General features: G+C 30.4%; 8 protein-coding genes across 13 annotated transcripts; 6 read left to right on the plus strand and 2 right to left on the minus strand.

Moving 5' to 3' along the window:
* The first annotated feature begins 75 nt into the window (after positions 1–75).
* On the plus strand, positions 76–2,689 carry LOC138187849 (BOS complex subunit NCLN). Its single transcript, XM_069129055.1, has 7 exons — positions 76–403; positions 496–683; positions 802–1,131; positions 1,228–1,437; positions 1,525–1,929; positions 2,010–2,230; positions 2,311–2,689. The coding sequence occupies exons 1-7, from the start codon at positions 229–231 to the stop codon at positions 2,447–2,449; spliced, it is 1,668 nt and encodes a 555-aa protein (XP_068985156.1). The 5' UTR covers positions 76–228; the 3' UTR covers positions 2,450–2,689.
* Positions 2,690–3,422: 733 nt separating this feature from the next.
* On the plus strand, positions 3,423–6,377 carry Gcat (Glycine C-acetyltransferase). The gene is made up of 7 exons (XM_069129057.1): positions 3,423–3,532; positions 3,612–3,820; positions 3,902–4,188; positions 4,252–4,458; positions 4,707–4,899; positions 4,986–5,163; positions 5,237–6,377. Exons 1-7 carry the CDS (start codon positions 3,511–3,513, stop codon positions 5,392–5,394), a joined length of 1,254 nt encoding a protein of 417 aa, XP_068985158.1. The 5' UTR covers positions 3,423–3,510; the 3' UTR covers positions 5,395–6,377.
* LOC138187855 (ATPase ASNA1 homolog) lies at positions 5,479–8,107 on the minus strand. 2 transcript variants are annotated; one of them, XM_069129066.1, is made up of 6 exons: positions 7,894–8,107; positions 7,617–7,825; positions 7,409–7,505; positions 6,275–6,425; positions 5,887–6,195; positions 5,479–5,812 (listed from the first exon to the last, which is right to left on the minus strand). In XM_069129066.1, exons 1-6 carry the CDS (start codon positions 8,019–8,021, stop codon positions 5,693–5,695), a joined length of 1,014 nt encoding a protein of 337 aa, XP_068985167.1. In that variant the 5' UTR covers positions 8,022–8,107; the 3' UTR covers positions 5,479–5,692. The 2 variants fall into 2 exon arrangements, with proteins under 2 accessions (XP_068985167.1, XP_068985166.1); XM_069129065.1 differs by having other exon boundaries at positions 7,409–7,511; positions 7,894–8,106.
* A 970-nt stretch (positions 8,108–9,077) lies between these two features.
* On the plus strand, positions 9,078–13,847 carry LOC138187854 (mitogen-activated protein kinase p38a). Of its 3 annotated transcripts, none has more exons than XM_069129062.1 (10): positions 9,078–9,396; positions 10,252–10,381; positions 10,587–10,645; positions 10,746–10,887; positions 10,962–11,124; positions 11,192–11,263; positions 11,750–11,829; positions 12,629–12,707; positions 12,788–12,961; positions 13,081–13,847. In XM_069129062.1, the coding sequence occupies exons 1-10, from the start codon at positions 9,293–9,295 to the stop codon at positions 13,158–13,160; spliced, it is 1,083 nt and encodes a 360-aa protein (XP_068985163.1). In that variant the 5' UTR covers positions 9,078–9,292; the 3' UTR covers positions 13,161–13,847. The 3 variants fall into 3 exon arrangements, with proteins under 3 accessions (XP_068985163.1, XP_068985164.1, XP_068985165.1); XM_069129063.1 differs by lacking the exon at positions 11,750–11,829 and adding an exon at positions 12,193–12,272; XM_069129064.1 differs by lacking the exon at positions 9,078–9,396 and adding an exon at positions 9,695–9,883.
* Positions 13,848–13,923: 76 nt separating this feature from the next.
* LOC138187853 (uncharacterized) lies at positions 13,924–15,618 on the plus strand. Of its 3 annotated transcripts, none has more exons than XM_069129058.1 (5): positions 13,924–14,542; positions 14,612–14,784; positions 14,872–15,121; positions 15,217–15,343; positions 15,407–15,618. In XM_069129058.1, exons 1-5 carry the CDS (start codon positions 14,198–14,200, stop codon positions 15,616–15,618), a joined length of 1,107 nt encoding a protein of 368 aa, XP_068985159.1. In that variant the 5' UTR covers positions 13,924–14,197. The 3 variants fall into 3 exon arrangements, with proteins under 3 accessions (XP_068985159.1, XP_068985161.1, XP_068985160.1); XM_069129060.1 differs by having other exon boundaries at positions 14,872–15,091; positions 15,181–15,343; XM_069129059.1 differs by having other exon boundaries at positions 14,872–15,073.
* Positions 15,619–16,641: 1,023 nt separating this feature from the next.
* On the plus strand, positions 16,642–20,463 carry LOC138187850 (uncharacterized). Its single transcript, XM_069129056.1, has 5 exons — positions 16,642–17,041; positions 17,135–17,377; positions 17,494–18,453; positions 18,550–18,687; positions 18,757–20,463. The coding sequence occupies exons 1-5, from the start codon at positions 16,642–16,644 to the stop codon at positions 19,659–19,661; spliced, it is 2,646 nt and encodes an 881-aa protein (XP_068985157.1). The 3' UTR covers positions 19,662–20,463.
* Positions 20,464–20,837: 374 nt separating this feature from the next.
* On the plus strand, positions 20,838–22,926 carry LOC138187744 (uncharacterized). The gene is made up of 3 exons (XM_069128880.1): positions 20,838–20,982; positions 21,059–21,192; positions 22,077–22,926. The coding sequence occupies exons 1-3, from the start codon at positions 20,966–20,968 to the stop codon at positions 22,772–22,774; spliced, it is 849 nt and encodes a 282-aa protein (XP_068984981.1). The 5' UTR covers positions 20,838–20,965; the 3' UTR covers positions 22,775–22,926.
* A 177-nt stretch (positions 22,927–23,103) lies between these two features.
* LOC138187746 (uncharacterized) lies at positions 23,104–24,531 on the minus strand. The gene is made up of 4 exons (XM_069128882.1): positions 24,384–24,531; positions 23,829–23,878; positions 23,488–23,700; positions 23,104–23,377 (listed from the first exon to the last, which is right to left on the minus strand). The coding sequence occupies exons 2-4, from the start codon at positions 23,865–23,867 to the stop codon at positions 23,123–23,125; spliced, it is 507 nt and encodes a 168-aa protein (XP_068984983.1). The 5' UTR covers positions 23,868–23,878; positions 24,384–24,531; the 3' UTR covers positions 23,104–23,122.
* Between the last annotated feature and the right edge of the window lie 469 nt (positions 24,532–25,000).

Below are 25,000 nucleotides of genomic sequence, written 5' to 3' on the forward strand. Positions count from 1 at the left end.
AATTCCTAGACCTTGTAACACAAAACTACATCTGGATGTTAGATCTATCTTATATTTTATTTATGGTCTATCACCTCGTCTGTGTTGTATATATAATATGTAATTCTTACTGTAGGTAGAGGAAGAATGAGTTAGGTACAGATCGTTTCGTGATGTTAGGTCAATGAAAATAATTAGGAGCTGTATTCTTTTACTCTTTAGTAGACTTGAAAGAAATCAGAAAGAAATATGTGGCTAGAAGAATGTGATAGTTTTGCTGAACTATGTCGAGGATATTTGCCTTATTATTTACTGATAATTTTGCCGATTTTTATTATTATTTCTCCGGTTAACCCAGTTGCCGCATCTCACGAATTCCCCGTGTATCGAATGCACCAGTATGACTTGCACGGTGTGCCACATGGTAACGAAATTTTTTCGCCTTGGATATTCATCTTATTAATATTGCCATTTTACTAACTTGCTTAACATTTCATTTATATAATCTATGATCAGGTTGCCGTAGTGCGCCGATTTCGTTGGAAGCAAGATCCCTTACAGGGTGGAGTACTTCTAGACACTGTGTAGTTACAAAAGCTTTGAGTCTTACTCCAAGTTTATTTCACTCTATTAAACATAAGGCTGGAGCTTTGATAGTAGTTTTACCAGAAAAACTTAATGACTTGACATTAGAGGAAAAACAGGTTTATTTACTTTATTCTTGATAGACCTTTTTCATAAACATAACAGTTATATTTTAAATTCTTATAATTTCACTATATTCTTATTGTTATTCTCTATAATTCTTATTGTTTATTGCAGCATATTATGAGTCTGGAAGAATCTATGCTGTTTGGGCCAGAAACAACAATTCCAGTGTATTTTACTTCATGGCATCCTGATTTGCAAACTATATTAGATGACCTCTCCAACGGTTTTATTACTGATGAGAAAGCTGGATCTGCAGCTGAAGCAATGTTTAATTCTATATCTGCTAGTGGTTATCAAGTAGTTGTAGCAACTGGACAGGCACTAGCTAAGACAGATGTAAAAATAGCTACTTTACATGGGAAGCTAACTGGTACTGGAGCTGAAGAGAAGTTACCAACTATAGCCTTGGTAACGCATTACGATAGTGCTGGTGTTGCACCTGTAAGAGAACTATTGATATAAATGTTTATTCATACAGCTGCTAAGAATCTTAGAAATAAAATATGTATATACATGTATATTATTGCTAATAAATAGGAATTGTCTTTCGGAGCGGACAGTAATGCATCAGGAGTGGCAATATTATTGGAAATAGCAAGATTATTTTCTACTTTGTATTCCACTAGTAGATCAAGACCACAATATAATCTTGTCTTTATTGTAACTGGCGCTGGCAAACTTAATTACCAGGGCAGTAAAAAGTGGCTGGAGGATCAATTAGATGGACTTGAAGGCTCGATAATACAAGTATTATATACACTAAAAGACCTCTATCATCATACATTCGTTTCAAAATTTTGAAGTAATAATATAATATATTATTTGAATTATTAGGATGCTGCATATGTTATTTGTCTAGACACAGTATCTACTAGCGATAATCTTTATGTACATGTCTCCAAACCACCTAAAGAAAATTCTACGGGTGGTCTTTTTTACAAAAAACTTAAAGCTGTGTCTGAGTCATTGAATATGACTACTGTTGAAGGCGTGCACAAAAAAATCAATCTAGCTGATGAAACATTGGCTTGGGAACACGAAAGATATAGTATTCGTAGATTTCCAGCTACGACTTTGTCAACTTTGAAAAGCCATGAAGATCCAATTAGAACAACGATCTTAGATGTAATAGAGACAAGACAAATAGATAGATTATATAAACATACACAAACAGTCGCAGAAGCATTAGCTAGACATATATACAATTTAAGCTCTAGTCAGGTTTTCATGGATCCTCTGGTATACATCTTTTATCATTTAAGTAAGAGAAATGAGAAAATACATCTCTTTGTTTTATTAACTGAATTTAACTTTTTTAGGGAGTTTCTAAGGAATCATTATCCTTATGGTTTAGTTACTTAGCATCGCAACCAAGGGCTGCTACATTACTGGCAGACAAAAATAATATGTTAGTTGGTACATTAAAAGAAGCAATGGCTAGATATTTGGGAGATGTTAAAGTTACCTTGCATAGTCCTGACAAGCAAGACCCAGAATTTGTATTTTATGATATTACAAAAGCAATATTGAATGTGTACAGGTAAATTTTTAAATTTCACTTATTATTTCATTTATTATCAACATTATTTCTTGTAGATAACATAGTTTATTATATTTCAGCGTGAAACCAGCTGTATTCGATCTCTTTCTTACAATTGCCATCATTATATATTTGGGACTTATTTATGTAATCGTACACAATTTCCCTCGCGCATATACTTTAGCAACTCGTTTTTCTGTAAAGAACAAATCATCGTGAAATTGTATTCAACTATTGTTTCTTTGTTGCATTGTAAAAATTCGCTACATGTTTTTTAATGAATTTAATATATAATGTTATAGGTGTTAAAGGTAAAGCAAAACTGTATGTACATTAATTTTTGCTGGTATTAATCTTGAATTAAAAATCGTCTACATATTGTATCTTAGATAATCTGTAAATGTTACATAGTTTAACTTTAATTCGAATTTTCGTCCACGCATCTTCTCTATCAAATAACATTACTCATTACTTCTCGTTCTATGATAAATTATTATGTAAGAGTACGTGATAATTAAGACCAAGTAATAACAGACCAAATAGTGAGACTTCAGAATGCAATTTATAAATAAAAAGACTGGCAAATTTTAGCAAATACAGAATTTAGTAATAAAAGTAATTCCAAATCGTATATAGAACACTAGAGAATATTAGTTTTATTTAAATGCAAATCTAATATTTTGTTTAATAGTTATTATCGTGTCCGCGATACATAGAACATAATATTCCTATTATAATGTAATAATCTTGAGTATACATATATCAATTAATGAATTAAGATAATTTCATAGCACAGGTAGTGTTATGTAACAAAGCAAATGTTTTTAAAAATTTTCTTGTTAAAATATACAGAAAACTATTTGCCAAATATTAGTACTATAAAAACATCCATTAGAAGCAAGAAAACTTAGAGAATAAACTATTTGAATGATAAAGAATAATAAATATTTATTAATGATTATTTAAGTGCAATTATATGGACGAAATGTAAAAAGCTTGTAAAATAAACATGATGAAAAATAATCATTGCTTCTTATTTTTACCTAAATATTATAATTTTATCAAATTTTATATTTGATATATTTTTCAATGATATACATTATATTACTTGCAAAAGATTATATACAGATCATCTCCTATAAAACAAAATTATGCAGAGATTGAAGATTATTATACACCTAAACAGGTTTGTCTAGTTCATTATACTTTCACTTCTTCAGAATCAAGCATTATTCCAGTATTCATTGAGATATACTACAAATTGTAAAGTGCACTAAAATATGAATTCTATTCTTAATAAAAGTATCTTATTCTTACTATATTTTGATTCAACTATAATTGTGAACAAAAACATTGTTTTAAATGTTTATTTTCCTAACAGGTATAAAATTTCAAAATAGAAGATGGATAATATTGGGAAGATCCATGAGCTTACTGGCAGAATGTATAACACCAGAATTGAAAGCTATAGAAGCAGCTGGTACTTGGAAAAAGGAGAGAGTAATTGCTTCGCCTCAACGAACACGTATTGTATTAGCAAATGGAACAGAGGCCCTAAATTTTTGTGCTAACAATTATCTAGGGTTAGCAGTAAGTATTAGAATTTCTAAAATTAATATGATAAAATTGCGTTTATCATATTAATCAATTTTCATTATTTCTTAAATTTAGGATAATAAAGAAGTCATTTCTGCTGCAAAACTTGCTCTGGATAAGTATGGAGTGGGTTTAAGTTCTGTTAGATTTATATGTGGTACACAAGACATTCACATAGAATTAGAAAAGAAAATTGCTAACTTTCATGACAGAGAAGATGCTATTCTTTATGCATCTTGTTTCGATGCAAATGCTGGATTATTTGAGACATTATTAACACCCGAAGATACTGTTATAAGTGATGAGCTTAATCATGCTTCCATCATTGACGGTATCAGGTTATGTAAAGCAAGGAGACAGAGGTGAATGAGTTAAATTTATTTTATTTTTCTTTATTATGTAAAAATATATTATATTTTGCAAAGGTACAAGCATAGGGACATGATAGATTTGGAGAATAAGCTACAGGATAGTATGTCTTCGCGTTTACGATTGATTGCAACTGACGGCGTCTTTTCTATGGATGGCACTGTTGCGCCATTACCAAAAATATTAGAGCTTTCAAAGAAATATAACGCTCTTACGTTTGTAGATGATTGTCATGCTACTGGATTTTTTGGAAAAGCTGGAAGGTAATTACATTTATTTTGATACACTTTGTATTAAATTTCTATTAATTAACAGCCGATACAATTTTTTATTCTATAACAATTGTTTAGTTCTTTTCACATTTCTTAACTTTCTTTTAAAATTCGGACCTAAATTTACTGTGGGTTTTATTTATCGTAACTTACTCTAATTTTTTTAAATATATTGTATTATTGAAAAATAATTAGTTTAACTATAAAGTTTATTTTAATATTGAGTAATTTAATTCTAGAGGCACAGAGGATTATTTTAATCAATTAGGAAATGTTGATATCATTAACTCCACATTAGGCAAAGCTCTTGGTGGAGCAGCAGGTGGTTATACAACTAGTAAAAAAGAACTTATTAATTTGTTGAGACAACGTAGCAGACCATATTTATTTTCAAATTCATTGCCACCACCTGTAGTTGCATCAGCTAGTAAGGTATACTAAAATGTCAATTCTTTTTTTGTTAAAATAAAAAAAATAATGTGATCACTCATATTTTTATTTTTTAATATTGTATATAGGTTATGGATTTAATAACAAACTCTACGGAATTTTTGGATCATTTAAAAAATAATACCAATCTGTTTAGAAGTAATATGAAAGCAGCTGGGTTTACAATTGCTGGTGACAATCATCCTATCTGTCCTGTTATGATAGGTGATGCAAGATTAGCTACTGAATTTGCTGATAAAATGATTGGTAAATATTTACAATATATCATGTAATGTATCAGTTTTTAGCAATACGTATAATAATCGTTTTCTATTTATAGAACAAGGAATCTATGTTATTGGTTTTAGTTATCCAGTAGTACCAAAAGATAAAGCGCGAATACGTGTTCAAATTAGTGCTGCACATTCAGAAAAGGACATAGAATATGCTGTAAACGCATTTGTACATATTGGAAAAGAACTTAATATTATTAAGTGATATCCTTTCTATTCATAAAAAATTCTAGTAAATGAAATATCTTTTATAACTCTTTAATCAAATCGGTAATATAAAAAACAAAAATAAAAGTTACACATATATAATTGATCAAGTAATGTTTAATATACAAGTACATCAAACTGAAATTTTTAATATATGTATTTCTATTGTATTAAATATTATAAAAGTATTACCTCTTATACAAACTTCATCGTGTATAAGTGATCCTTTTAGATTAAAAATCTTTTGATTACATGTCAAAGTTATATATTTTTACGAAATGTTAATTGTACAGACGTTAAGGCTTATATGGTTTTACAAGATTTTCCGAAAATTCTCTGACTTGTTGGACTCCTCGAATTTCTTTTTCTAATAAAGGAACTCGGATAATATGAAAATCTTCATAAAGATCCATTATCTAGCAAAGAGTTATTATATTAATTTCTTAAGCTCCTATACGAAGTAATATGAAATCATAATATTTTGATTTACCTGCTCTAAATATTTGTCTTGTATTTTATGCCTAGCAAGACACAGTTTACAAGATGTACATTTTTCTTTTAAGAATAATAACTGATTCACTATGATATTGTGAGTATCTATACCACATTTTGTTAATTCTTGTACGAGTCTTTCTGTCTCGTACAGTGACAAGAATTCTGCTATGCATACACAAACAAATGTAGTCTGATCAGGGTTTTTAAATTGTTCATTAACTTGTCGAATAACAACAAGCATCTCCTCTATTTTGTTACAGAATGTATCTACATTGAAATCTGTCATTCCCAATAATGAACTGATCTATAACAAAGTAGTTTTGAAATTGGAATACTGTTTAAGCTGATACTACATATCATTCATTAAACTAAATATTTCTGACCTGTGTAATAAAAGGACTAATCTTCATCTTCAGACGCATTAATTTCCCCAATCCTTTTTCTACTACTTGTGGGAATGATAATAATCTTAAAGTATGACCAGTGGGTGCAGTATCAAAAACAACAACAGAAAAGTTCATTCCTTTAACCAATCTGAAAATATGGATAACATATAGAACAGTTAAGTTATACCATATATAAATATCGTTGGTAAAACTACAGAAAAGCTATCTCACATCTGATTTCGATGATTTTTAGTTATGTCGTAAAACTTAACATTTTAAACAACTTTTTCCTATACATATAACCGGCAGTTTCGCTTAGAGGGATTCGCAAAAATCTGCCGATATCACTACAGTGAATTCTGCCTATAGTTGTGTGTGTCTGGCAGCATATGCGTCAGTATTGATTGCCGACTGCCGACCGCTTTTCTTCTGTTTATAAACGAGGGTCAGGTAAGCTTAAAGGTACCGTGCACAACTGCATATACAAGGCTACAAAAAATGTTTGTTATAATTTAATTAAGAAAGGATATCATCTATGTATTGAATTTGGGTTAATCTTTTTAATATGGCTGCCACGCGGCGGCCGAGAACGCTTGTCTAAAATAATAACAATTATTTTTTTCGCAAAATAATATCAATTATTCATTTGCCTACTATTTTTATAATTAATTTGTTATTATTTCATGCGGCGGCTGAATAGAATAACCTAAGCCAAACCGAAACTCAATACATTGATGATATTCGCTTTTAAGTAAGTTATAAATTATAAATAACAGATATTTCTTGCAGCCTCGCATATGCAGCTTTGTGCTGGACCTTCGAGCTTGCCCAACCTTTGTTTATAAACAGAAGATAAGCAGATGAGAAGATGGCAACCAATATTGACACATATGTTGTCATAGATGCTTAACTATAAGTGGAATAAGTAGAATATAAATAGAATTATAGAAGTATCAACAGGTTTCTGCAAATATCTCAAAAACTAAAAGAGATACTATGCTTTTTATATGTATAGAAAAAAGTTGTTCAAGATATTAATGTCTATAGCATATTTCATAATCATCCAAATCAAAGGTAAGAAAGTTTTTCTATGATTTCACCAATATTGTTAAATTACAAAGTATTACTAACTTCATGACTTCTGCATAACTCATTGCTTCGTCTATACCAGGGAATGCTCCAACAATTTCTTGCATTATGCTTCTACTCAATCTCATGGCTTCTCCTCCTGGAACTATTTTGTAAGCAATTTATGTGTACATTTATGCATCAAACTACCAACAACATTGTAAGCATATAAAGTGTAATGCAAAGGTATAACATCGATAAAACAAAATACCTGCTTCACTTTCGAAATACTCCTCTGGTAATTCAGTAATGCCCACGTTTGGATCTATTTCCATAGCGAAAAGATTTTCAAAACCTTTTACTTTCGTCGGAACTTTACTGAACTTTTGATCAAACGCGTCGGAGATATTGTGCGCCGGGTCAGTAGATATGATGAGTACATTTTCTCTGACTTTCGATAACTGCACAGCCAACGAACAACTGGAAATTAAAACAAGCAATGATCAAACTGCGATAAACAAACGAACTTTTGAGGTTAGAATATTAACCTGCACGTCGTTTTACCGACTCCACCTTTACCACCGACAAATATCCATCGCAAAGACCGTTGTTCGATTACGTTTCTAATCGAAGGCTCGTATTCAATCGTTTCTTCATCATTTATGCTCATATTCATCAAGAAAGACTGTGTTCCTAACAAATTTTACCACGTCATTTACCAATGTCGGTAGTTATGGGACAAGAGCTCTTTTTTGTGTTAGATACGCAATAATTGACAGAGAGTGGCGCTACAATCGCTCAATCATAGCTCCACACACTACATCCTACATTAAGTCGATTCTAGCCTGCGAACCAGCGAAGATATAGATGGCGTTACCGTCATGGATTAGGTTATTGGGTCATCGTTCAAGTTGTTGAGAGTGAGATGATAGCTGAGAGGATATGACACATATGAGACATGACATGACTCATGATCAGCGGTTCTTAACCTGTGACCCACAGTTCCTGGGCAACACAAAATCTTCGTACATGCAAGTTATTATTATATTATTCGAATAAAAATCATTTAGTTTATTCATAATGAATCTCTTCTCTCCGAGAAGGTTGTTGAACAGTTAATGTGTTTTAATTATATATATTTGGCACATTACTTATTTAAATCTTGAGTTAAGTGTTGGGGATCCACGACAATAAAAAATTATTTAAAGGAGGTCTGTGATAAATAAAAAATTAAGAACCGCTGGACTAACTGGCAGAAATAAAAGCTATCTCGAATTAAGGAGAAAGAGACAATGGAATAAGACTAAAATACATATAGGGTGGGCCATGTCCATAAGTCAACTTCCCATTTAAAAATTGCATAACCTTTTCTTATTGTATATTTTTAAATTTTTGTTCCAGATTTTTACATTTCTTTTTGGGGGGAATTTAAATTATTTTTTTTGGATTTAAATAGAAATTTATTTCATCCACAGAATATTATGATAAATGCTCTGCTTTGGATATCTTGTATATATTTATGTATTATATTCGTTCTATAGATTTTTGCACCTTTATATTTCCCAAAAATGGATAGATATCCGTTTATTACTTAGTCTATCAATTATATTCTCAAAAATATGAATTTGCGTAAAAATCCCCTCCCAAAAAATCGAACACATTATTTGTTTAATCGTTGAAAAACAAGTATCGAGAAAGACAAATCGACCTCTCGCCGTTACAAAAAATTTCAATACGCTATCGATCTGAATACAGAATCGACTTCGAGGGATCGTAGACATACGATTATACGATAGATGTGGTATATAGTTTTTAATACTGGGCTAATTTGGAAATGCATGAAGTGTCTGTAAACTCCGGTTCCAAACGTTAGTGCGTGGTGTTTGTGCTGTAATTGTTGTTATTCTTTCTTTTATCAAGCGGCGTGACTGAGAAATTGAATGTAGCATGCCGCAATTTCATAAAATCGAAATAAATAGGACCGAATGGGAGGTTCCGGAACGATACCAAATGCTCACGCCAGTGGGATCAGGAGCTTATGGTCAGGTCTGGTAAGAATTCAGAAAAACAATTCCAACATAAATTTATATGTTTCAATAATTGCATAATACCATCCTGATCTCATATATTTTTTAGATTGTTCCTTATTCGGGAACCTGTCTATAATGTTTAAACGATCCCGCTCCATATCTCGTTAATAATTTAAGATTTGGTTGCGACCATGAACCAATCATAACCTTGACATTTCTACGATCGTTCATTATGCCACTTAAAATCGTATATACACATATGTCATTCTTTCTTTTTTCTTATTTTGTAATTTAGATTTTAACGAGATTATCAATACGTAAATGTTACGATTGCGGCAGCTCGTGCAAGTATCTCGTGCACCGTCGCATTCTACATCATGGGCCAAACTAAAATTAGAATTATTTGACAATGCTTTTCCGTGAAGATGAATTTAATGAGATGTATTATACCCGAATTTTCTCGGTGAAACATTTCACAGAACTTCCACTTGGATTTGATAATTGATTAGTAAATTTATATTAACTCTTACTTTATTATTTAATTCTTTAAGTACATGAAATACATTATGTTTTCTAGAAAGATAAATTCTCTTATGATCATAAAAGAAGATTGATATATACATATACATATATTATATAATTTTAAATAATTATGTTTAAGTTAGTTATTAAGATTTAAGTTTATTATTGTAAATGTAAACTGTAATATGTATGTATTTATTGATACCCTTCTGAATTACAAGAATTTCTACTTCCTTATTATAAATCTACATTCACATAATCTTACAACAGAGTATTTGTATATTATATATTCTTATTTTGTTCTATGTAAATCATAGTAGAAACTGGATTAAGGAATCATATATATATTTTTAGCTCGGCAGTTGACACAAAAACTGGACAGAAAGTAGCAATAAAAAAGTTAGCCAGACCATTCCAATCAGCTGTGCATGCAAAACGCACATACAGGGAACTTCGTATGTTGAAGCATATGAATCATGAAAATGTGAGTGCACAAATGTGGATTATATATAAGTTTAATATATCTTTGAAGTTGGCATTGTAGAAATTAATGAATTTAGAAACTTTATCTTGTTACTAAATTTAGGGACAGCTATGTTCTGTATAATGAGTTCCATCATGCTATTATTGACCTGTACAAATCAAAATCAATGAGTTTTACAATAAAATAATCATATAATTCATTACAGGTAATTGGTTTACTAGATGTATTCCATCCCTCTTCTTCTTTAGAAGATTTTCAGCAAGTGTAAGTGCTTTTATGTACTTCTATAATGTTGATTATCTCTTTTCAACCCCTTGATTATGACTCCTTATCATGTTTTAGTAATCACATGTACTTTTAATAGATATTTAGTCACGCATCTGATGGGTGCAGATCTCAATAATATTGTAAGAACTCAGAAACTTTCGGATGATCATGTACAGTTTCTTGTATATCAAATCCTTCGTGGTCTCAAATATATTCACTCTGCGAGTATAATACACAGGGTAAAGTAGCATAACTGATAACAACAATTTAAATGTAATATAGAATACTTTAAATACATTCTTGTCAAATTTAGGATTTGAAACCTTCTAATATAGCTGTAAATGAAGATTGTGAGCTGAAAATTTTAGATTTTGGATTAGCCAGACCTACAGAAAATGAAATGACTGGTTATGTTGCTACAAGGTGGTATAGAGCTCCAGAAATTATGCTTAATTGGATGCATTATAATCAAACAGGTGGTTATTATTTTTCTTTTTGCAAATATCTTATAATACACAATAGTATAATATTTATGCTTTTTAGTTGATATATGGTCTGTTGGATGTATAATGGCCGAGCTATTAACGGGGAGAACGTTATTTCCGGGAACAGATCGTATCCTTTTTACAACCAATCATGCTTTTTATAATTCCTCTTAATATCAATGTCTAATATTCAAGTTTGTTGTTTGTGGTTTTCATCTAATTATGTTGTACTTGTATGCACATAAAACTTCTTTCATAATTCATCTTCAATGAATATTATAAATCTTTAACCATCTTTAACCATCTCAGAATTAAAGGATATGCTTTTCGCTAAGGCTCTACATGGCTTCTTTCCTGCTTTAAAATGTTCAGTTGTTTTACTAATATGTTAATTACATAGTATTTTATTTGTCAGTTGGCAAAAAATGCTTTAATTTAGCTTCTGTTTGATAGCAAGGGAAATTAGCTTGTATTTTACAAGTAAAAATTCATTCAAATATGTATATAATTTTTAATATGCTTCAATGCACGAAATTGTCTGTTGTATTTATGTAATAATTAAAGTATCCATATAGTGAAAGTAGAAAAAGGTGTGGTGGAACCTTAGCAAGAGCAGATATACACCAACTGAACTTAATAATGGAGATACTGGGTACTCCACGTGACGAGTTTATGCAAAAAATATCGTCAGAGTCGGTAAGTAATTTTTAAATTGTTAAATAAGAATTTATCCATAGAAAAAGCCTAAATAGTGCATGCTGCTCATTGATAACGTGTTATGATTTAATTGCCTCGCATGTTACATGTTTTTTTATCAATATTTCCCTGATTAATAAATTTCACTATATATATATGACTAAAATGAGAGAATTATCTTCATAATATTTACAAATTTGGTTGGTGAATATATGTTATTTCCATATATATATTATAACTCGTACTTTGGAATGCTAACAAATGCTTAAAATAATTACAACCATAATTCATATTACATTGCTTTAAGTTTTTCCTACTCCTGTATAATAAATTATGCTTCAAACATACCTTAACTTTAAGCAGACATTGATCATCTAACACGAGTTTTAGTACTCTGTGGTACACCCACAGAGGAAACTTTAAGCAAAATTACCAGCCAAGAGGTAATTTTTTTTTTAGATAAATATTTTTTGCAATCTTTCTTAATTATTTTTTTTACGAATTAAAATTTTTTACATTATTTATTCGCATTTTATAATTCTTTCCATAATATTAAAAATAATTTTGTCTATAATATGATTTTGCTTTGAAGTTTAAAATATAAGGTAATATTAATATTAAAAGAGTTACAAAAAGAGTATAATATGAGTTATAACAAAAATATGTAACACATTTATGAGGTATTACATGCACAATTTTTGGAGAATATTTTCATGAAATATTGTATAAATTTCAAATATTGAAATAATGCAAATTATACTTAAGAACTGACAATTAATAAGTAAAAATATTGTTTTAGGCGAGAAACTATATACAAAGTTTACCTCCGCTAAAAAAAAAGAACTTCAAAGAAGTATTTCGCGGGGCCAATCCTTTAGGTAATTACCGAATTTAAAAAGTCTTCTAAATTAAAATTATTTTTATAAATTAAATTAATATATTTTTTATTACTTTTCAGCTATAGATTTACTTGAATTAATGTTAGAACTAGATGCAGAGAAACGAATTACAGCAGAACAAGCTTTAGCTCACCCATATCTTGCACAGTATGCTGATCCAACTGATGAACCAGTATCTTTACCATATGATCAAAGTTTTGAAGATATGGATTTACCTGTTGAAAAATGGAAAGGTATATGTTTCCACTATAATATATATATATATATATATATATATATATATATATATATATATTTCATAAATAGTCATTGATATATTACTAACGCGGTAATTCATTTTTATTATTTGTAGAACTTGTTTATCATGAAGTTATAAATTTTGTACCTCAACAATTACCTGCAATGGCTTCGACGATTGAGTCTTCTTCGTAAGGTTACGTCGATAGCACAAATAATATAGTAAGATAAGTAAGATAATACAGTAAGATAATCTTAACAATGAATAATTATGAAAAGATACATGTATAATTGTTATATACAAAGGATATCACATTGTATATAATATGGTGTTACATAAGTAACAGAGTTAATCATACAAACTTATTTGTATTAGAGGCAAAATGTATATTTTTGTTAATGACGCATGATACAAGGAAATGCTAATATTTTTCACACTGAGCATTGGTTGTTTTAGAATATAAAGCTATCAAACATGTGACAAATTATTCATATTCATGGTTTTATATGGACATTTTTGTTACATATTCACGTGTTTGAATACTTTGAAGCTACGAGTGCAAGCGTAATTTAATAACCGAAGATCTATTAAGGATTTAAAGTAACTTTTTTTTGTAAAAAGCCGAATTACTTAATATAAAAGACAACTCTTTATCAATAAAAATAAATTATTAAGAAAATGCTAGCTTCAAGGGTTAGATTTTGTTGTACACACCGCTGGTTCTAGTCTATAACATAGAACATATTACATCGAACTTATGGTTAAAAATAATTCTTATTTCACACGCAGATGTAATTTAAAATAATTTAATCTCTAAGATACTGTTATAATGATGCTTTTAACAACAAACATGGCTGAATAAATTTTTTGATCTTTGTATATCGTTTGTTATTTATATTAAGAATTATTCATCTTATTCTTTCACTATGCACATACATTTATGTAAGAAAATCAATAGCTATACAGACTATATATTTCATGTATTCTTTCATTTTTTTTTTCATGTATATTTTTCTAAATTCTAGTAACTTTTTGAATCTTACGTATGTATGATGTATAATCCGAACGTAATTCATTCATTGCATTCTTTCAGCATACAAATTTTTGCTACGAATTTTAGTATAAGCTCAAGATATGTACATATAGCTTTTATGATATGTAAATAATGGCATCTATCCAAGTGGGGGATTAAATAACCTGATTATGCTACAAATGATCGAAGCAATTTATCATGCCAATTGCATGGACCGATAGTCTAACGTTGAGATTAGTAATTTTTTACAGTAAACACGAATGTCTAAGAAATCCTTTTCATCCGGATTATAAGAACAAACGATGTCGTTACAAAGCTTACAAAAAAATTGTGGATTCTATGGATGTTTGTTGTTTAACAGTTTATGATTGTATCAAAAGGATTACCTGTGTAAAGGCCCAATACTGTTATGAGCTGTCTAAAATCAGTGCTGCAATTTCCTGTGAGAAGTTTTATAGACCAATAGCGAACTGGTTTCCAATAATCCATGAACTGTTTTTCCCATTTATACCAACTTACAATTGTACAAGTGATTGCTGCAAGGTACATATCAACTTATAACAAAACACATTGTACAAATCTTATTTATTTATTATAGCAATTTTGTTATAGATATGCAGTGACAAAACAGACACACATGAAAGTTATGACTATAAAGAAACACAGGAGCAGTCGACTCGTCCAGTCCCCGCGGAACCGAGAGCATTAAGCACAGACTGTGGTTGTCCATATGAAACTTGTTATTGTGACAAATCGAATATAGCTAAACCTCGTACTCGTCTTAGGTAATTTATTTCATTTGCATAGTGTTAATACATCACTGATTAATATTAGTGTACATAATAAAATATATTAAAACATGGTCCACTTAGGAAAGCAGAAAAACCACCTTTCTTCCTGACGGAAGAGAAGGGTGTAACTACTTTGCAAACTACAGCAAGAGATTGCAAATATTACTTGCACCAGCAAAAAGTATCTCACATCGATGTGGGGAGTAATATCAGAAGTATCAGTACTGAGCACGCGACTCAATCTGAACTTTCTTATTTCAAAACCGCATGTACAGCTTGTCAAGTGTGTATGGAAAATGAAGTACCTTTTAACTTGATGAAAAAAGATCTAGTAAATAGATTCTTGTCCTTAGTTCAATCAACGGGAACAAATGTAAAGTTTGTCGAAAGTTACAAATAACATTAAATGTACGAAATAATTTTCAGAAGGAGACAGACATTAGTTACACAGATTGTGCTCCACCAGTGAAAGACATTAAAGGAAGAAGGAAAACTGACGAGTTTGACATGTTCGGCAAGAGTATTGCGTTTCAGTTGCGAAATATAAGTTTCGGTGAATATTGATAGCGTAATATATTACAAAAATAATTATTAAGGTAAAATTATTTGTCTTCAGAAATTGCTGTTAAATTGGAGAAACGAATACAAAATCTAATTGCACAAGAACGTCTAGATGATATGAAACTGAAATATTTGGATTGCTGTACAGCTTCTAGTTGCAGCGAATGTGCAGTTTTGCGCAAGGAAATGGTTTGCAGCTGCGGCCTTCCGGTAATCATGATCAAGGCAGATTCTTCCTGCGATCTTGATTGCAAGCAACGAATATAATGTTTACGAATTGTCTACATTTGTTTAGTACTTAGAAAAAAATCTTATCAGAGATATAATATATGAAATATGATTCTATATGTTGGTTCTGGTATTAATGTATAGTATCGTAGCAAAACAAAATTAATAAAATAACGTAGAGTGATTTAACAAATGCTTCCGTTCGATGTATCGCGCGATCAAATTCAGTCGCGTTCTTTAACTGAAACTGATTTTATCTTGTGAATAGTCGTAAAATTATAAACGTATAAGAAATCGCAAACACTATTTTCATAGAGACACTGTATTAAAATACTGTTGATAAATTCTTCGTATTATAAAATGTCGTCCAAATGGAACGAGAGATTAGTGATCAGTTTTTTAAGAGCGTACAAGCAATATCCGTGCCTCTGGAACCCTTATCACAGACATTACTATAACTGCTATGAGAAGAACAAGGCATTGCAAAGAATTATCAATGATCTTTGCATACCCGGCTTTACCGTAACCGATTATTTGCACCAGATCAAGAGCATAAGAGAAAAGTAATGTACGATCGGAATTTTTGGTAATGAATATTGTGAAAGAGATAAGAGAGAAAATAAAAAACGTCATGAACGAATGTAATTTCTTTTTAAAATGATTATTTTGTGTTTGATGATCGGAATTCACAGTATTGAATGGAGAAGAATATACAGCCTTCTTCGTTTACTGTAGTATTATGAGCTTTCATGTCATCTTAAATGCAAAAAAATTAAGTTTAGTCTAATTTTTTAAACATCGAAGCAAACATTGAAAATTAATACAAAATGTTCTCTATACAAAGCATTAAACAAATTTTTATCTTAAAAATATTTAACAAACTATGTTATTGATTGATTTTATAGATGATTACTTTTTAACATCAATGATTACAAAACTATTTATGAAAACAATGATTTTCATTGACACAGATATAAATTGGAACAAACACGAACGATCCAAAGTCTACAATCTCAGAAACAATATAAATCACCATTCTCCTGGTACAACGTAGTAGCAGGCATGTTGGCGAAGGTGATTGATGATGAAGAAAGGCAGAGTTGTCAACTTCATGAACAAGAAATGACTTCTGCTGTTAGATCCTTGAGCAGTGATAGTATAAAAACTTCACAGGAAAGAAAAAGGGTGAACCTAGAAGCAAAATTTGTGGAAATTCACCCATGTAATAACGCCACCAGCGGTCGGATGATTTCAAAAAGGAGCAAATCGCAGGAAAGACCATCTTGTCTGGATGGGAAACGTAATTCAACGGGGAAGACGATAACAAAAGAAAAAAAGGAGAAAAGAGTAAAATATGTTCCTTGTCCATCCTTTAGACCAAAGAAAAATGATTCGAGGGATCATGAAATAGATGAACTTTTGTACTACAAACCCACCAGAGATGTAGAGTCTCAAGAGATAGGTAAAAAATTTGTTCGAAAAATAACTTTGAAAAGAAATATAATAGAGTACGAATAGTTTAATTTTTTCTAACTTTAAGAAGAATATCTTCCAGCTATTCCAAATACTTCCATGGATACCAGATTTAACCGTGATTTTCCTTTAACGAAAGAAAACGGTAACAGTTATGAATTACCATTTTTAAAATGTCCACTGTGTGGTTGGGAAGATGTGAAACATGAGCAAATTGATTGTAACAAAAACGAGAGAAGAAATTATATTTCTTGTTCTGAATACAATAAAAATCTTTCTGATGGATACAGTCCGTGTGCCGGATGTGATAGAGTCACGCGTGATAGTATGTAAAAAATCAATTTTTATTATAGAGAAATATCTGTTTGAAATTTGGATGAAATCCTAAAATTTGGATGTATGTGCAGATACCAACTTAAATTTATTGTTTATTTTATTCAGATTTACCTTTCCGATCCATGGGAATTACTGACCTATCAGAATATTTAAAAAAGTATGTGAACAACTCCGAGGATTTGGAATTTCTACAGACATTATCAAGACATGCATCTTTTGCATCTTTGATAACAAGACATCCATCTGTTGTAACTTTAATAACAGGACTCTCTGCAAGGGTATCAATTACTTCCGCCGTGAAACCTATTCAAATTACGAAGAAATGTGCTCATGCAGAAGTAGAACAAAGCGAAGATCCAAAAAGGGTTTTAAAAAATAATATTCCAGCATCCATATCGGTTCAAACGCAAGTTCTACAGGTCGATCCTGTAGTAACAGGTAAATTACAGTTGGATACCATAGAAGCTTCTACCCAACTAGTTCTGCCAGATCTGGATAAACATTCAAAACCAATTGGATTCGTATCAAAAGATGTTTCTCAAGATACGAAGAAGGAACAAGGTACAGAATCAGAATCACTTGCAATTGAAACGCGATTTTCTATTGGTAGGAAGAAACGTGAAATAGGTGTCAACGCAATGGATTCTTTTGACAAAACAGTGCAAAATACAGTTTGTATATCAATTCAAACTACAGATGATATTGACCAAAAAGGAAAAGAGCAAGATAAATATTATAAGACTGATACGATAGAGATGAAGGAAGTAGCAATAAATGTGGTAGATCAAGCTTCGAAAGGAATACAGAGTAGCATTTGTGTATCACGAGGAAATTTAGCCTACCGTATGTCTTTCGAAAAGATGGTAGAATTTGGTACTACCATGTCCTTGCATCAAGTGCGTAGCGTCGGCTGCGTGACAGCGGAAAAGATCAAAGAATTCAAATCGAATTTCGTACAATGCGTTTCTAAAGAAAAATTTCCTTTGGCTCGATCCAAGTCTGATGATTCTGTGAAACGTTGTGTTCATCGAGATACGGAATTAAAACATTTTGTGGAAAAAGGAAGTAAGCATTTTAATTGGTACTGCTTTGCAGCTTAGCAAAATATAATGCAATACTATGCATATAAAACTAATTTTACAAAATTGTTTTAATTGATAGCACAAGAATTTGAGGATTCATGTACAACAGATACGTGTCCATTGAATATCCTACATCTCAGTAGAGATCCCACCATGCTCTCAGTTTTACAACAACTTCTGCAGAAAATATTATTTATACACGAACAAAAAATGCAAGGTATAAAATTAAACAGATCCTTATAAATTTATGTATCAATTTTCATAATTTAACGAGGTTTAATTTCAGACAAATATAAATATCGCCTAAAAGAAAATTGTTTCATTGACATGGACAAAATGGTGACAGCAATCAAAGAATATATAATGATGCTAGAGCCAAGTGTTATCAGAGATGATGTGAAAGAATTTCATGAAAAGGTTGATAAAAAGTCATCTTTGACAGAAGTTCAAAGACGACCAAGTTTGAAGGAAATTGGCACGTTTACCATGTGTAATGATAAATTAACCATGACTGAAGAAGATATTTTCGAATTAATATTGCAATCTACTTTTACGAAAATGGATAAAAGACAAGGAACCATGGAAGACAGTATATTGCTATTAGAGAAAATGAAGAGAAAATATCCAATGATAGACAAAGAAGTTTGTACTCATTTGAATTGTAAAGATGTTGGTATCAGTGGATCGTTGATGCAGCTGTGCAATCGCGACATAGAAGTTCAAGGTGATGCTCGATTGTTCAAGGACTCTGTATGTGTCGCAAAGTATGAAGATATAACAGAAAGAATAAGCGTGGGTACCCAGAAACGAGATCCGATATTGGTTCGAGTGATCAAGTGCAATGAAAGTCAGGCGGTAGTAAGGTCGGATAAAGAAACGTTAACTATGAAAAAGGACGTACATTTTGAAAAGAAATGTATAAGCAAACGTGTAGAAACATGCGGTCGACCGACTTGCATTCCGTCCACTGTTTGTAAAATAACAAACGAAGCCAATTTAAAATCTACTCTTCGTAAAGAGCGCGAAAATGAAATGATCGATAGTTATGATATATGCGATATAAATTGTAAAGGAAAAATTTCTTATGACTGGACTGATGTAACAAATGATATACTTTCAAATGTTACTAATTCGAAAATTCCGATATGCATGAGACCACTACAAAAATATACATACGCTAGAAGCAAATAATTAAACATTAGGATTAATATAACATATAAAATACATAAATAAATCCTGTAATAAAAAGATATGGAAGTTTATTTGGGAAATAAGTATGACCTTAAAATAACTTTGATCTCATATTAACTTTTCCTTTTGGATATTGTTATATTTCTTAAATCTATTATTGTATTATTTTTTATTCTTTAAAATTGTATCTTTAAAAATATCTTCTTTATATCAGCATATAGAAACAGTTGTTACCACAATTGAAGATCGTTTTAAATGCAGTCATTGGTATATCTGGCTACCATATCTTCAGAAATGAGCAATAATTTTGATGCAGATCAAAGATTAAGAGAAATCCCTTAAATTCTAGACAACTCTTTATATACATATACATATATAGACACAGAAAGGTGTGATTTTTAGAGGAACTCGGTAATTTTTCGATGAAATTAGATGGAATTAGAGAAGCTAACTGTTAAGAGAATCTCGTATAGTTGTTAGATCGGATCACGTGAAATCGATTCGTTCAGTAGAACGAGAATCCTTGGTCCAATCTCGAAGTCAATATCTTGTTATATTCAGGACAGGCAAGTTCGTGGTTGTTCACCTGACAGTCCGAGGACTTATGGCAGGCCTGATGTTTCATTTAGCGTTGACATGAACGTACAAGGACGGATCGGACGCTTTTACGTATTTACGTTGTGTGTGTGCGCTAACGCGACAACACAGAAATATCTTGTTAAAAACAGATTGAGTAACGCTATAGATTAATCGCTTTAACTGCATATGCATAATCTATCATGTGCGTCAATTAGGAAAAATGCCTAAAAATCAAATTTTTTTTTTTTGTATATCAACTTATCAAATAACCTAATACATACATTCAAATAAATAAGAAATTACTAAAGATTCTCATCTTGTAAATTCTTGTAAAAAATAATTTAATGTAAGTTGCGATGTTTGAAATTTATCGAGTCCTGAAAAATCAACATGGAAGACAAAAAGGGTCTCGTTCTGCACATGCGTGACATGCAATAAATGTCTCAGACAAAGACAGAGATATTCTATTCATCTCTATATATCTTGTAGTACGAAAACTTTGTTGCTTTGTTGATTTTCACAACTCATTTTTCAAACAGTTTTTCCTATCGAATCTGAAGGTCCAGATCTGTCTGTAGGACCGTAATATTGAGAGAACCTGAATTAATAACTAATAACTAATAACTGCTTATGATAATAATTAATAATTGCTGATACTAAAGATAACCTGTCTCTGCACATGAGTAGTGTATTTTATTATTAACTGATATTGTTATGTGTTGATAATGGTGACTGTAAAAAGGTATTGTAAATCGAATATATATAAGTTGTATACTATTGTAATGTTATTTGTTCATTACTCCATATATTTTATTTAGGATAGATAACTTAAAATTAATACAACTCGTGAAAGAACGTGAACTACTATACAATTCTTCTGCTGAGAATTATGGATCTAACGTCGCACGAAATAATGCATGGAAAGAAATTGCGAAGATTATGGGATTATCAAGTAAAGAATAAATTTAATATTATTTAAGTGTGAAATACTCAAAAAGTAGTAAAATTATATTGAATACCAAAAACCAAACATTTATAAACTATCTATATTCTAATAATAGATAGTTATTAGATCTAGTTTGAGTCATGTATATCCAAAGAGAACAACAGGATTAGTTGATTAACCATATATTTGTATACTGTCTTTTTTAGACTACTAAATGGTACATTGGAATTTTTCAGATGCTACATCATAATTTTAACAACTTTAACCCTTAGACGACTAATAGACAATAAAAACTATATCGTAAAGATAACGGCAAATAATTTACTTAAAGATAAAGAATTGTGTGATAGAAATCAAATAGCTGTGTTTACATAGATCTACACCATACTGTCCATAACAGTATTTTATATCTTTCCTTTTGTTATTTTTTATACATACAATATCTTTGTAGATCTGATTTTTTTTCTTCAGAACAAATTTTTGAATGTAGAGACAATGTGTAAACCAAAATATCATATATAAATTGTATGACTTCTTCACCCGTTGTGAACAGTGATTCATGATACATCATAGAAAGCTTTAACATATATGTTAAGTGTGTTATATAAAACATTTTGAAATTTCATTAACACTACAATGAGATATGACTATTATGGTTATATCAGTAAAGTTTAAAACCAATCTGAAAATATACACAGAATATTAGATACGCAGATAGTCATCTAGGGATTAAACTATGTAAAAAATTTATTACAATTCTATCATATATACCAATATATGTGTGTCCTTGGGCAGTTATATAAAACAAAAAAGTGGGCAAGATGCACTATTTCAAGCATCCTGTACTTATTGTAAAATGTGTGTTAATTATAAACTTTGTTCCATTTTAGCTGCACGATGTAAAAGGAGATGGATTATTATGAGAGATCAGTATCTAAGATTTCTACGGAAATCAACAGTAATTAACAAGAAGCCAGCAGTAAGAAAAAAACGGCCTCCAAAACCATATCAGTACCACTCTCAAATGGAATTCTTAAAGCCATATTTTAAGCGAGCAACATTATATGGATGGTTACCGGAATTTTATACTCACGATGTGCGAAGATCTCCTCGTATTTCAGATATGATAATAGAAAATACCAATTTAAACAACACCAATGATGGAAAATTAAGATCTGAATCGATATCTGTAATCACTACACCATCGGATTCTCTTCCAACTCAACAACTTTCAAATTCAAATTCAAAGAACGCATATGAGAGACCTCGTATAATCGGATCTTCATCTCTCGTAATGGAATATGCAAATGATAAACAATGTGAAACTCGTGATGTTCTAACAAAATACTTCGAAACTGTAGCTGAAACAGTTCGAGAATTTCCACCAACATTACAAGTGAAAGTAAAATCAGAAATATCAAAGATAGTTCATCAAGCTGAAATGGAACATATTCATCAAATTCAACTACAACCATACGGACAATTGATAAACAGTTTTTCAGAACCCGAGCAAATGCCTCTTAATAACGTTATGAATTCGCAATACACAGTCGGACATACTTTAACAAAAATTGAACATCCCGGGTGAAGATCGTCGCTAAATGTTTTATTGAAATAGTGAGTCTATAATAAATTGAGAAAATTCACAATCTTCATCAACAATTTGCGTTTCTTGACAAGTTTGGAATTGTAATTATATATATATATATATATTGTAATTATATACTATATATATATATAGCATTTTGAAAGCATTTATTTAATAAGTAATAGCATGTTAAACAAAAATTAAAGTTCTGGGATTCTTGTAATGAGGAGAAACATAGGACAAGGTATGAGAATTTAAATTTTAATATTGGACTTAACATATAAGCAAAATCACTGAGGCCTAATTATGTTTAAATATAATGATCAAGATTAAATATAGATTAAGAATTTATTCAGCTTTGATTATACCGCAAGCCCAACGATCTCCCGAATTTCCAGTAGACGCAGAAAGAGGACTGCTGCCTCTTCCAAGATCATCTTCGCCGGAATGAATGACAATTGCACGTCCTATGATATTGTTATTTCCAGTAAAAGAAATAATAGAATCTTTGATATTTACATCAGCAACTCCGCTTTCGTTTGCTAATATGTTACCTAGATCGCCAACATGTCTCACTGGACTATTTTGTCCACCGTGAGTGACCTAAAAGTAGAAATCAAAGATAAATTTCTTTTATAAGCATATTTTATACGTAATTTATTAAGCATTGAATGCAAATTTTAATGTGGCCTTGTTATTAAATAATAACTTACATTCTCAGGATTGAAATGTGGACCGGTAGACATACAACCATCTCGCAAGTCTCCCTTTTCGTGTACATGGATACCATGTAATCCTGGTGTAAGTCCATATACCTTTCCGGTAATTTCAATTAAGTTATCCTCGCATTGAACCAAAGTTAGTTCCCCTGTTACATTTTTCGTTCTAGCATTATTTGGTACCAAATGGACGTGTGCAGCCTTTAGCTATGAGATATGAATTTCGTAATATTAAATAATTATATTAAGTAATTTATAAGAGTATAAATTAATTTCTCTTTTTAGGAATATTTCTTAACTTCTTTTTAATGAAACTGATATTTTGGCAAACATACCTGCGCAATGAAAGTGAGCAGTATGATTATTCGATTCATGATGAAATATTCTGAAAATAAAATAAAATAATTATATAATATTGTATACAATTATTATATGGCAAAGGTTCCATAAATTTCTATAATTTTGACCTACTTTGAGAATCGTTAAGTTAGAATTAAATTGATTATTGATTTGTTTATGAATCAACTTTTGATCTATAAATTACGAATTTTATCTGTTCATTTTAAATCTAAATGTTAATTAAAAAGGGAGATCGATTATGTTTTAAAAAATATCAAAAAATAATTTTAGTTTGAAAATATATTCATACCATGAAAAATAAAAACTTACATAATTATATTAATAGACACTAAAAATTACTTGTACTCCTTTTAACATTTTTTTTAAATAAAAATGACAAATCTACAATAACTATGATGATAAAATTATTCTTAAATTATAGTAACGTGCAAAATAAGAAAAAATAAGAAATTTTTATCAATCACGTAAACTTGTGAGATAATAGTCGATTAAAAGATTAAAAATAAATATTACGTCGTAAGCGAACGAACCGTTCAATCTTGGAGAATAAACGCGGAAAGTGAAAGGGACGTACTACATATGTACATTTATGCACGGATAATGACAAACTGGTTGGATGCTGTGCTGAAGGCCTACTTATACTATTCGTACTATTAGATGTATCCCCACTCGCTATTCCTTCAAAATGGTTATGACGAATTACTTCGAGAATGATCCTGCTCCATTAATTCACCTATTACCGCTACAAAATGATCGTCAAAGACGATGAAAGATTTTAGACCTAGATTTCACTGGCAACAAAGAGAATAATTCTTATATCTTATAGAGGTTAATTCGAAATGGATTAGATTAACATCTAATAATTTATCAATTAATAATTTTAATAAGTTGATGAACTATAACTTATAAATTTCTTTTTGCAATTTTATGTTAACTAGAATAATCAGATAACTTATAATTTGCAAAACTTACTTTGCAAATTTTTTTTGTTTTGTTATATTGAATTTCTCTTTTATAATGCAAAATAAATTATTGATATACGTATATATTGTGACTTGTCACTCGTAAAATTTCACTAATAATATTTTAGTAAATTGACGAAGTTTAAGTTGGGTTCTGGAAAATTCTGCAAATCCATGTCTTTTTC

The sequence above is a fragment of the Bombus flavifrons genome, chromosome 15 (genome assembly GCF_040668555.2).
Source record: "Bombus flavifrons isolate JBK064 chromosome 15, iyBomFlav1_principal, whole genome shotgun sequence".
NCBI classification, from domain to species: Eukaryota; Metazoa; Arthropoda; class Insecta; order Hymenoptera; family Apidae; genus Bombus; species Bombus flavifrons.

Excerpts from the sequence above, each read along its gene's own strand:
- LOC138187849 (XM_069129055.1), top strand. The coding sequence starts at position 229 with ATGTGGCTAGAAGAATGTGATAGTTTTGCTGAACTATGTCGAGGATAT. Across the intron at positions 1,930-2,009 it reads AGGTTTTCATGGATCCTCTG|GGAGTTTCTAAGGAATCATT; the intron begins GTATACATCTTT and ends TAACTTTTTTAG. Across the intron at positions 2,231-2,310 it reads GCAATATTGAATGTGTACAG|CGTGAAACCAGCTGTATTCG; the intron begins GTAAATTTTTAA and ends ATTATATTTCAG.
- Gcat (XM_069129057.1), top strand. The coding sequence starts at position 3,511 with ATGAATTCTATTCTTAATAAAA. Across the intron at positions 3,533-3,611 it reads GAATTCTATTCTTAATAAAA|GTATAAAATTTCAAAATAGA; the intron begins GTATCTTATTCT and ends TTTTCCTAACAG. Across the intron at positions 5,164-5,236 it reads ATTTGCTGATAAAATGATTG|AACAAGGAATCTATGTTATT; the intron begins GTAAATATTTAC and ends TTCTATTTATAG.
- LOC138187855 (XM_069129065.1), bottom strand. The coding sequence starts at position 8,021 with ATGAATATGAGCATAAATGATGAAGAAACGATTGAATACGAGCCTTCG. Across the intron at positions 7,512-7,616 it reads GTATTTCGAAAGTGAAGCAG|TTCCAGGAGGAGAAGCCATG; the intron begins GTATTTTGTTTT and ends CTTACAAAATAG. Across the intron at positions 5,813-5,886 it reads AAGACAAATATTTAGAGCAG|ATAATGGATCTTTATGAAGA; the intron begins GTAAATCAAAAT and ends ACTCTTTGCTAG.
- LOC138187854 (XM_069129062.1), top strand. The coding sequence starts at position 9,293 with ATGCCGCAATTTCATAAAATCGAAATAAATAGGACCGAATGGGAGGTT. Across the intron at positions 11,125-11,191 it reads GATGCATTATAATCAAACAG|TTGATATATGGTCTGTTGGA; the intron begins GTGGTTATTATT and ends TATGCTTTTTAG. Across the intron at positions 12,708-12,787 it reads TCGCGGGGCCAATCCTTTAG|CTATAGATTTACTTGAATTA; the intron begins GTAATTACCGAA and ends ATTACTTTTCAG.
- LOC138187853 (XM_069129060.1), top strand. The coding sequence starts at position 14,198 with ATGCCAATTGCATGGACCGATAGTCTAACGTTGAGATTAGTAATTTTT. Across the intron at positions 14,543-14,611 it reads GTACAAGTGATTGCTGCAAG|ATATGCAGTGACAAAACAGA; the intron begins GTACATATCAAC and ends ATTTTGTTATAG. Across the intron at positions 15,344-15,406 it reads GTTGCGAAATATAAGTTTCG|AAATTGCTGTTAAATTGGAG; the intron begins GTGAATATTGAT and ends ATTTGTCTTCAG.
- LOC138187850 (XM_069129056.1), top strand. The coding sequence starts at position 16,642 with ATGTTGGCGAAGGTGATTGATGATGAAGAAAGGCAGAGTTGTCAACTT. Across the intron at positions 17,042-17,134 it reads TGTAGAGTCTCAAGAGATAG|CTATTCCAAATACTTCCATG; the intron begins GTAAAAAATTTG and ends AATATCTTCCAG. Across the intron at positions 17,378-17,493 it reads TGATAGAGTCACGCGTGATA|ATTTACCTTTCCGATCCATG; the intron begins GTATGTAAAAAA and ends TATTTTATTCAG.
- LOC138187744 (XM_069128880.1), top strand. Across the intron at positions 21,193-22,076 it reads GAAGATTATGGGATTATCAA|CTGCACGATGTAAAAGGAGA; the intron begins GTAAAGAATAAA and ends GTTCCATTTTAG.
- LOC138187746 (XM_069128882.1), bottom strand. The coding sequence starts at position 23,867 with ATGAATCGAATAATCATACTGCTCACTTTCATTGCGCAG. Across the intron at positions 23,701-23,828 it reads TGCTCACTTTCATTGCGCAG|CTAAAGGCTGCACACGTCCA; the intron begins GTATGTTTGCCA and ends CATATCTCATAG. Across the intron at positions 23,378-23,487 it reads CACATTTCAATCCTGAGAAT|GTCACTCACGGTGGACAAAA; the intron begins GTAAGTTATTAT and ends TTCTACTTTTAG.